General features: G+C 53.6%; 1 protein-coding gene and 1 pseudogene across 1 annotated transcript; both read left to right on the forward strand.

Moving 5' to 3' along the window:
• The first annotated feature begins 1565 nt into the window (after positions 1-1565).
• Positions 1566-3304, forward strand: CEBPE (CCAAT enhancer binding protein epsilon). Its single transcript, XM_006913596.1, has 2 exons — positions 1566-2199; positions 2790-3304. Exons 1-2 carry the CDS (start codon positions 1690-1692, stop codon positions 3123-3125), a joined length of 846 nt encoding a protein of 281 aa, XP_006913658.1. The 5' UTR covers positions 1566-1689; the 3' UTR covers positions 3126-3304.
• Positions 3305-8485: 5181 nt separating this feature from the next.
• Positions 8486-8604, forward strand: LOC112481203 (annotated as a pseudogene).
• Positions 8605-11241: the final 2637 nt, after the last annotated feature.

Genomic DNA, 11241 nt, shown 5'->3' on the forward strand with positions numbered 1-11241 from the left:
AGGTCAGGATTTTCAGAGAAGGCACCTCAAACCCTGCACAGAAAGCTGCTGGGGTAGTAGGAAGGAAGATAACTAACCAGGGGTGTAACTTGCCTGACTTGTAGGCAGTCCTGTCTGTCTACATTTGGATACTTTCTTTTAGTGTTCAATGCCACACATATCCCCTCTGCATTTGCCCACTGTGGCCTGGCTCATAAAACCTTCAACTCCCTCCCACCCCCGGACACCCACAGCATTTGCTGGCTATAAAAGAGCCGGTGCTATATTTCTATGTGTCCCTTCCTTTTCACTAGACCTATAGTCCCTTTTATAGATGAAATTTGACAGATAAAAGCAGGGTCATAGCCAGTGCCTCTGACAGAAGAGAGCGAAGAGTTCCCAGAGGGGGAAAAAAAAAAGGAGGAGAGAGAAGACCCGGCATGAGACCAAAAATGCAGAGAGCAAGTCCTGGGCTTCTCCTAAGACCCTGAAACAGAGCCCCAGGAAGAGGTGATGACAAAAGACAGGACTTCTCAAGGCTCACAAGAGGAAGTGGACCCAAGAGACACACATTAAGGTCAGAGAACGGCCATGCAGAAGGAAAGACAGCAAACCGAGCTATAGCAAGTGCCTGAGCCCTGCGGCCGAGGCACAGGAAACGGGGCAGAGCCCCAGGACCAGGGTGGGGCAGAGTGCCAGCCTGAGGCTCTGGCAGCACAGGACAGCTGAAAGAGAGAGGTTCTGGAGCCACCAGAGGAGTGCAACCGTAGGCTCCTGGGGCGGCAGCCTGCCTAGGCCTGGGGCACAGGGCCCAAGACCTTACCGGTCACCTTAGCTAAGCCTGGGCACTCAGGAACAGTGCCAGGCTGCTAGAGCCAGCCAGGACTGGCAACATATGAGAATTTTGGCTATTGCACAGACTTTGTGCAAAAACCTAGCAAATGAGCATGCCCTGCACCATGACACCGGCCCCGTGTATGGCTGGGCCCCAGACCTATCGCTACTTCCTGAACCCCTCAAACACCCACTGGACTTCACCCAGGAGGTTGTCTTAGGAGGTGGGGCTACAAAAGGAACTGACTGCCCCTGGGGGTGGGTGGAGCCCAGCCCTGCGGGGTACCATGAGGGAAGCGTGTCAAGGGAGGAGCTCAGCCCAGGCTGGGGGTCGGCACTGGAGGAAGGTGTTCTCAGTCCATTCTGACTTGGCACCTCATTCTGCACAGAGCATTTTGGAAGTCGGAGAGAGGAGGACACTCAGAGGGAGGTGCTGCTCTGAGCAAGGACTCTGGACTCCCCTGGACTCAGCAGGGACAGGAGAGGCATTCCCAGAAGCATCAGCTCCTAGGTGGCTCCGAACTCTGGCTTGGATCCTAACCAGAGAGTGCCCCAACCGCTAAATAGGCCGGGGCCCCATTTCTCTAAGGCCTGCATCTCTCCCTCAGGGCGCGCCCTGCCCCTCCCTGAGTCACCCCAGGGAGAGAGGGGGGGAAAAAAAGGGAAGAGAAAAGGGCATTGACTATAGAGGAAGGAAAAGGAAACAGCAGAGGAGGGAGGAGAGAGGCCACACAGGAGTGGGTGACGGAGGAGACCGAGAGGGCAGATCTAGGGCAGATCTAGGACAGGGGGAGACCGAGAGAGGTCAGGCCGAGCATCCCAAGGGTGCCCCAAGAGCAGGGCTCAGGGGCGGGGAGCCCAGGGGGCGGGCCGGCAATGTCTCACGGGACCTACTACGAGTGTGAGCCCCGAGCTGGCCAGCAGCCACTCGAGTTCTCAGGGGCCCGAGCGGGGCCTGGGGAGCTGGGGGACATGTGTGATCATGAGGCCTCCATCGACCTCTCTGCCTACATCGAGTCTGGGGAGGAGCAGCTCCTCTCCGACCTCTTCGCTGTGAAGCCGGCACCAGAGACCCGAGGCCTCAAGGGCCCCGGAACGCCTGCCTTCCCCCACTACCTGCCGCCTGACCCACGGCCTTTCTCCTACCCCCCACATACCTTCGGCCCCGACAGGAAGGCACTGGGGCCTGGCATCTACAGCAGTCCAGGGAGCTATGACCCCAGGGCCGTGGCTGTGAAGGAGGAGCCCCGGGGGCCGGAGGGCAGCCGAGGGGCCAGCCGCGGCAGCTACAATCCTCTGCAGTACCAAGTGGCACACTGTGGGCAGACAGCCATGCACCTGACCCCGGCCCTGGCAGCACCCAGTCAGCCCCTGCGTGTCCTCAAGGTAAGAGCAGGTCGATTCTCTTCCTTGGCTTCTAGGGGCTGGAGAGAGGCCCCTGTGCATGGGAGTATGCCGAGCTACCCGCTTACACTTTTGACAGGTCTGTGTTTGGTGTCTCTCCGTGGGCACAAAGCTTCCTGTGCCCACCACCCAACCATGACCCTGCTTTGCTTCTCTCTGAATTCACTCCCACCCTGAACCCCACCATGTCCTGCAGTCCCTGTGACCAGCTTCCCAGCCCTGACCTCGGGCCCTCCACCAGCTTCTCCACTGCCCGCCAGCCCCCTCCTGTTTCTCTGCTACCTGCTTCTAGATGCCGCCTGCTTCTAGAAGGGGAAATGCTTGCTGATCATAGAACTGGAGACTGGATATAGATTGCAAGAAAGTGTCCTCAGATGGTGTGAGAACATGAAGGAGAGTTTTGGTGAGAGCAGGGACCCCATGCATCTGTCAGTGCAATGGCTGCTCTGACCGTGAGCCAGGAGCTGGCTCTGAACCCCACATCGCTTCGATGCCCAAGGGCACTCTTCACTGCCTTCGCTCTGCTTCCTGGCCAGCCCTCATCTCTTGTCCCTCTGTGCCTTCCTCTCCAGGCCCCTTTGGCCACCGCCGCAGCCCCCTGCAGCCCCCTCCTCAAGGCGCCCTCTCCAGCGGGCCCCTCGCACAAGGGCAAGAAGGCGGTGAACAAGGACAGCCTGGAGTACCGGCTGCGGCGGGAGCGCAACAACATCGCCGTGCGCAAGAGTCGCGACAAGGCCAAGAGGCGCATTCTGGAGACGCAGCAGAAGGTGCTGGAGTACATGGCGGAGAACGAGCGCCTCCGCAGCCGCGTGGAGCAGCTGACCCAGGAGCTGGACACCCTTCGCAACCTCTTCCGTCAGATCCCGGAGGCCGCCAACCTCATCAAGGGCGTGGGGGGCTGCAGCTGAGCCCGCCGCAGACTGTGGGCACCAGCCCCCTGGCCCAGCCTGACCCTCGGGACCGCAGCCCTCTGCTGGGGTTCTAGAGCCCCTCCCAGGCGACGCCTGAGACATAGACCGTGGACAAATGGCAGCGGGTGGCAAGGGAAGAGGGCAGGCCTCAGCATTATGATTCTGTGCTGAATAAAACTGTACTATATGATTCGATGCTGAGGCTGGACAGTGGACCTGTGTGTGTGTGTGTGTGTGTGTGTGTGTGTGTGTGTGTGTGTGTGTAACAGAGAGCTCCAAGGACAGGGAATGCATGTGGTTAGGTGTGGGCCGACACACTGCCCACAGTTCTCCCCCAAGATACCGCCTGGCCAGACCATGTATCTGTCACTCTGTTCTCTCCCCAACCTCACCCACTCTGTCCCCTAGACACAGATGGCACCCCCACTGCCACCCCACAGGACCTGGAGCATTCTCTGGTTACTGTCCTAACAGAGCTCTGTGGCTTGGGGGGAGATCCAGCACCACCCGGGCCCTTATGCCAAGGCCTGCTGACCCCAACCCTGTTCTCTGAGGTATCAGTCTGGGTGCTCCTGCTCCAGGTGACCAAGGAAAAATTCCAGATGGCTCTGCCATATTTGTGGTCCCTTAGCTCTTGATCCAGGACTCGATCCCTTCTATCCAGATCCACAGCTTCGGTCTGCCAGACTGACAGGTTCCCATGGCTCCCTCCCACCCACTCTCATCTTTGCCCTTCATCTCCAGGGCAGGGTGACTAAACCATGAAGATCTGAGTGTTTGTGGGATGACTCTATTGGGAAACCCCACATTCAAAGCATTTTCTCAGGCAAACTCTCACCTAAGAAGTCTAATAGTAACAACAGTGTTGGAGAGCCTCAGTTTGAATCTCCCTCTGCTACTTACTAGCTGTGTGACCTCGAGCCGTTTATGTCTGTCTATCTGTGCCTCAGTTTCCTCATCTGCAAAATAGCAGTAGTGACAGCCCCCACCTCATTGTGTTGTCATGTTCATAGATAAGCGGGGCCTGGAGAGGGGTTAGTGTGAGTAGTTGTTATTCCATTTTGCTAGACCCAAAAGGATCTCAGAGATCTCATCTAAACTTTCTCATTTTGCAGGTAAGGAAACTGGGGCCTCAGAGAGGGAAAAAGACTTACCCAGAGTCACGCAATTCATTAGAAGCAGAACCAAAATTGGCTCCATAAAATCACAGATCTCAAGAGGTTCTGGAAAAGACCTCAAGAGATCATCCAGTGGGCTTAGCCCTCAGACAAGCGAGATAGTGTGAGCCACATTTTGTAGATAAAGCAGTTGAGGGCCAGAGCGGGTAAGAGGCGCTCTCCCAAAGCTCACTCAGTCCCTTCACTATCCCAGCACAGGGCACCTGTCTCTCTACTCCAAACTCACACCTTCCCTCGGAGGGGCACAGCACGGTGCGACACTGAAATCCCATTTGTACACGATCAGGGATGCCAGACAGAGACAAGGCAGGAGACACAACGCCGGCTAGTTAGAGTCTGTCCTAGGTCACCAATGACTTGTAGGCCCCTGCTGAGAAAATCTGAGTTAGACATTAAGGAATAACCGACTGAGAGACAAAGAGACTGGAGTCTGGGTCCTCCCTGTTTTCTCTCTCTCCACATCTCCAGTGTCAAAACCTTCCCATGTCTTGGGCATCCGTGTGCACTGTGCCTGCCTTGCCCAGCTCCCAGACCTTCTCCTGGCTTTGCCTCAGTGTCTCTCAGGCATCATCTCTCCTTCATCGGTGTCTATATCCCCCACCCCAGGTCTGGTTTGGGTAGACAGATCTGAACCTCGCTAGGTGGTTTAATCCTTCATCTGCGGGGTGGGGACTGGGGGGAGGGGTGGTGGAGCTGGGTTTGGAAAGGGGAAGTGGCAACCTTTGTGGATGCCTGGGAGAATCCTGCACCTTCCTTTCAACCCAGGGGAAGTGTTGTATAAGGCGGGGGTGGGGGGTGCGGTGGGGGGAGATGTACAGAACATGCTGAGTGACTCAACCTCCAGACTTCCCCCTCTCAGCTCAAGACCACTGCCCCTTGACTTATTTTCAAGATTCTCGATGATGCGACCTGGGTTGCTTCAGCATCAACCCCAAGCTTCTTTCCCACAGCTCTGAAGTGTGTCTCCTCTCAGCCCCCACTGTCCCATTGGCTCCTCAGGGTGGGTGGCTGGCACCAGGACTGGAGAGGAGCCGAAACCCAACTGAAAGACAAGGGCACACCTGGCCCCAGTATATCACGGAGTGACAAGGACACCCCAATCCTCTGTGGCGGATCATATCACTGGGAGATGACAGGTAACCAGAAGTGCACCTTTTGAATGAGGCTTTTAACCTGACCTCAAATGGTTTGAGCCAAAGTAGCTTATTCAACAAGCATCTTTCCTGTGTCAGGCCCTTGCTGTGGCATCCGAGATAAACCCAGCTCTTAGCCAAAGGAAGAAAAAAGAATGAAACAAGTGTGCTGGATGGCGTCCTCTGCTCCTCCTTGGTCATCCTGCTGTGTTCCAGGTGGGATAGGAGAGTGAAGTTAGGTGCTTGTCCCCAACCCTTCCCTGACAGGACAGGTACTTTCCACAGCTTCCTCTCACAGGATTTCTGCCTCAATGACCTCGGGTGGTTATGGCTCCCGCTTGCTGTGACCAGCCCTACTTCACCTCTCCGTGCTGTTTTCTCTTAATCTTCTTCTTTCATACCTCTATAAAGTACCTTCATTAAATTCATTAATTACTCCATTTGAATATGCTCACTGGGGAGATAGGAAAAAAAACAGAAACAAGTGTGAGGCTATTTTAGCTGGGGTGACCTCAAGAAGCGGGCAGATGTGACAAATTCGGGGGAAGGGTGAGCAGAGGGAAGAGCAAACGCCAAGGTCCTAAGGTGTGTGTGTTGGGGGTGGGGAGTGATCAAGTAGAAGAAAGGAAGCCATGTAAGGCTGGCAGAATGGAAAGAAGAAGGAAGGGGAAAAGCAAGAAAAATGCCTCCCTCCCTCCAGAAGGGAATCACAAATGACACTCTTCCTATTCTCACTGCCGGGGGAAGGGTCCCTAAGAAGCAGGGGTGGGATGAACAGCAGGTTTGTTTCTGTTCCCAGTGAAGGCAAAGCAGATGGCAGAAAGGAGGACCCCCCCCCCACCACCAGGAAGGGAGGGCAGTTAGCCTCACTCCTGCTTGGGGAAAGGCTGGAGACCTGAGGACATGGTAACTGGGGAAAACCGGCAAATCAAGGTGCAGACAGCACACACATGCATTCCTATTGCTTTAGAATCCACAGCTCGGGCCCACTTTTCCTTCGTGAGCAAAAATGGGCACCAGGATGAGAGTCCTGAGCTGAGAGATAGGATCTCAGGCCCCAGGGAAGAGGCCAAGAAAGAAGGCTGTTTGGAGATACGCCAAAGGGGGGAAGCTGCCCAAGGTGAGCCTGCCAAGGTCAGTCCGTGGTGGAGGCTGCTTGTGAAAGCTGCTCCCCCTGCTCCTGCACACCTCCCCACCCCACCCCCTACGGATTGCCACATTCCCCGGGCCCCCAGGGCCCCCATCCCAGTGTTGCAAGATCCCGGTTGGGGTTATGGGGTGGAAAGGGGCCTCTTCACCTCCACCCCCTACCCTGCCCAGTGCCAGTGAGGGGACTGTGGGGTGAAAGGGGCTGTATGGTTGATGCTGAGGCAACAAGAACCAGGGCTGGCAGAGGGCCTGTGCACCTCCTCTTCCACAAGCCAGTCACTTCCCATCACCCTCACCGGCCCCCCGCAGGCAGACCTCTCTCTCCTCCCAGGACTCAGCCTGGCTTGCTCCAAAGTAGGAAGGGTCCAATCTGGGTGGGACTCCTGGCTGGCCCCTGTCAGCTACTCTTATAAGCGGGTCTGGCCTGACCTCTGAAAAACTTCAGTGGCACATAAGAAATTCCCCAAAACTATCCCATGGAGAGGTGGTGGGTATTTTCAGAGGAAAATAGCTGCAACTGGCCACTAATTCTGACTTCAGGGAGACATGGGAGGGTCCTGAGACTTGGGGAAATGAAAGCCTCTTAGTACCGAGAGGCCCACCTCCAGAGCTATAGCCGCCCCTCTGCAGAAACAGGGATCTGAGGTAGGTAGAGGCAAGCCATGTGTAGATCGGATCCATCCCCCATGCCCCACAAGCCAAGCTTCATCCCGAACCCAGCCCCAAACTGTCCAAACTCCTGTTGCTCCCACACCTAGCACTGTCACCCCTGGCCATGCCATCCAACTCTGCTGCAATCGGGACGGTTTGCAAAATGCCTGCTAGCTCCCGCTTTGTCACCATCTGAGGTTAGGACTGTACTTGGGAGATAAGCTCAGGCCCCACCCGCCTGTCCCGAGTGAGACTGCTGGCCTGCTGCAATCGGGACGGTTTGCAAAACCCCTGCTAGCTCCAGCTCTGTCACCATCTGAGGTTAGGGCTGCACCCCAAGATAAAGTCTAGCCCCGCCTACTGGCTCTGCCTTCGGACCTCTCAGGCAGCAGGGCTAAGAGACAGAGAGCTCCTGGGGAGCCCACCCGAGGTCTGGAAGCCTCACTCAGGCCCAGAGAAGACCCAGTCCTGTCCTCCCTACTTCTCCCCTCCGTCCTGGCCTCGCCTTTCACACTGTCCTCATCTCCATCCTCCCCGCTCACCCTCCCTGTACTCTCACCTTCCATCTTCTAGCCTCACTTTTCCTCCTCCCACGGCTGCCGCCTATCCTCTCACCACACTCATTCATTCATTCATTCATTCATTGGCTCAAAAAATACCTAATAGCACCTACTCCAGGCCAGGTACTTTGCTCGTTATGGGAACTACAGATAATCAAGGAGGACAGTCCCTGCCCCTGTGGGGCTTACCAATTCGTGAGGTGGACAAACAGGATCTCACACATAAATGTCATTCTCAACTGTGAACAGTGCTATGTGGAAAAAGTAAAAAGGTGGCCATGACAGATATTTACAAGGGCATCTGATTTAAATGTGTCAAGAAAGGCTTCTTTGAGGAACGAACATGTAAGCAGGTATTGAAAAGGTGAGTAGGAGTTAGTCTGGCAAAAAGCAGGGTTCCCAAAAGAGGGAAGTATACGCAAAGGCCCCACACTGCAGGTTCTTCCTAGTCCGTGACAGAGGCTGGGGAGGTGCCAGCAGACTAGACTGAGGGGGGAGATGAGGTCAGAGAAGGGCTGAGGCAGCATCTCACCCTGATGGGAGGAACATCAGAGGCAGGAATGACTCCAAAGGAAGAACACATTTCCTTTCCTGACAAGAAAGAAGGGATGGCAGCAGACACAGATACAAACAGGTTTGTAGCAGGCTGAGGCTGGCTTGTTTCACTGTGAAAGAAGAGGTGATTGGGCTACGGCCATGCCACCCTGAACAAGCCCGATTTCGTCAGATCTTGGAAGCTAAGCAGAGACGGGCCCGGTTAGTACTTGGATGGGAGACCACCTAGGAAGACCAGGTGCTGTAGGCATAAATAATAAAAAAAAATAAGGGATTGTAAGCTGACAAAGTCCTTGCAATCTGTGAGGTCGACCAAGGGTTGCCTCGCCTAAAAAAAAACAAAAAAAAAGAAGAGGGGACTGCAAGTGACTGAGCAGGAGGCTCAGAGAAGGAGGCTTGAAGGAGTAAAATCCTGGAGAGTGAAAGAGGGAGCTGATTGCCGAGATTTCTGACTCAGGAGTGCACAGCTGAAGTCAGTGGTGAAAATTTTAGAGTGACAACAGTCTGTCCTCTGGGGAAATTTCCTTCAGTGGTTCTTAGCTGCTTGGGAGCAAGTGGGGCTTACCCAAGGAGGCAGGATGGACAGGACAGACTGGGAAGGGAAGCTGAAGGCACTTACAAAAGAGCGATTTAGTGTCGAACCTAGAACCTACGGAGGACAAGGAGAGATGAAAAGACCGGAAGGGCCAGTGGTTCTTCAATGAGCTTGTAGAACAGCTGCAGCGAGTCGACTTGAGCAAACAAACCATAAGGAAAGGAGATCGTATCAGAGAGTGGGATGTTTGATTCAGTTATTTCATAGGTGCTGCAGTTTCTGGTGATGATAAGGTTCCGGGCATGACTCTAGGAGTGGTTTGCTAAGATGGAATGGAGAAGAATGTTAGAGATGAAAGGGTGAAGGAACTAAGAGGTCAGCATGCTGGAGGGAGCAGCGCTATGGAGGATACCCCACCTAGGATGACTGCTCTGCTCAGCTCTCTTCTCTCCACCTCCCAAATCCCACATTCCACGTCCTTTCTTTCGCCTCCACCCTTTCCTCATCAACATCCTTTCTCCTTATCCACATCTAACTTCCTGTCTCCACGCACCCATTCGCATCTTCATCACCATCCTCTCTAACTTCTATTCTCCTGTCTAATCCTACCTTCTTATCGCCTTCACCCTCTCCTTACCCATTCTCTCTCCATTCTCCACCTTTTCTCCTCACCCTCATCTTCCTCGTCCTGTTCCTCTCATCACCGCTTTATTTCTCCTCAGTGCTGTGCACTTGAGCAGCACTACTGTAAGGTAAGTTAAAGCCTATGCTTGGGAGCCTAATTATATGGGTTCAAATCCCACACTTACCACTACCCACAATGACTAATTTTGTTGTGCCTCAGTTGTAAAATTGGGACAATAAAAACACCTACCTTGTAAGGTTGCTGAAAGGATTACATGAGTTTAAAGTGCTTTAACGAACGTCTGGGCACAAAAGAAGTGTTCGATAAAATGATTATTATTCTCACTCTCTGTTTACCCCCATGGCTCTATCCTCACTTCCATATCTTACCTCCATTATCCCTCTGAACATACTTCATGCGTTTCGAAGAGGCAGAGATGAATCAGACTCAGCCCCTGCCCACAGTCTAGCAGAGAAACAAGTGCAAAAATAAATGTCAGGAGAATATAAGTGCTTTTTCCAAGATGTGAAAGAAATGCTGCTGGAAAACAGAGGATATGCAAACTAACTTAGCCTGGGGAGTAAAGTGTCAACAGGCAGATAACCTTTCAGCTGGACCTTGAAAGATGAGGAAGAATTTGCCAGGCAAAGGTAGGAGGTGGGTATTCCAGCAGAAGAAACAAGAGGTGTTTCTTGCGCTTCCTCTGCTAGATGGTATGAAGTCTTGCAAGCGTGTGCAAAGTTAGGGTGAACCCCTACCCTGGCAGGGCATGCCCTCCTCAGTCTTGCCACAAGGGGGCAGCAAAGCATTAGAAGCGGCTACAGGCGACGGGCGGAAAACCTGCAGGGAGCCACGCAGACCTGAGGTCCCTCGGGCAAATCCTGACCAGGTTTTATTCCCAGGTTGCCCGGCTCAGCTAGGAGGAAAAAAAAAAGACTTTCAACACTTAGAGAAAAAGAGTAGGTTCGTCTTAGAGAAAGAACAAGAATTCCCTAAAGATTTGTACACGTCGATAAGAACAGAATAGTTCTCTGAGCTTAAGTGTCTATAGAATATGTACTCTTGACTTAGCTTTTACCGTGAGCCAGACACTGTCGTCAGCACCTTACAAATCTTATTCCTCATCACAACCCTATCAGGCAAGTATTATCATCCCTATCTTGCACATGGAAAAACTGAGGCACGTGGCCAAAGTTGCATAGATAGAAAGTGGCAGAGTTGGTTTGGCTCCTGAGTTTGGATACCTCCCTTGTAATGCGTGGTGCGTGCCACAGCTCTGGAATGTAAAAATATAAAATTCAGCCTCCTCTAGCCTTTGTCACTAATTAGCTACGTTACCTTACGTCACTTCACCCTGACCTGCCTCTTCAAAAGTTAAAAAATAAGGTTAGGTTCTGTTCCTTCATCCACAAACTGAGGACTAGGCCCTCTGGGCTGTGCTGAGTGCTGGGGACACAAAGCCAGGAGGCAGGCCCACCTTGAAGGAGTGGGGGATGTGGAGGGAGAGCCACTAGGCCAACAATGCTAATGGAAGATGACAGGTGTTCTGCTAGGAGCAGGGAGGAGAGGTCCTCCTCCCCTGTTGGCAGGTGTGGAATTTGGGCAGGAAATGTTAAGAAAGGCTTCCCAGAGTAATTACAGGGAAGGTAGGAATTTAGACAAGCAGGTAAGGAAGGAGTGTGTGTGTTGGGAGGCGAGGGGAACAACAGGATGTGAAAGCACAGCAG

This window comes from Pteropus alecto, unplaced genomic scaffold (genome assembly GCF_000325575.1).
Source record: "Pteropus alecto unplaced genomic scaffold, ASM32557v1 scaffold335, whole genome shotgun sequence".
NCBI classification, from domain to species: Eukaryota; Metazoa; Chordata; class Mammalia; order Chiroptera; family Pteropodidae; genus Pteropus; species Pteropus alecto.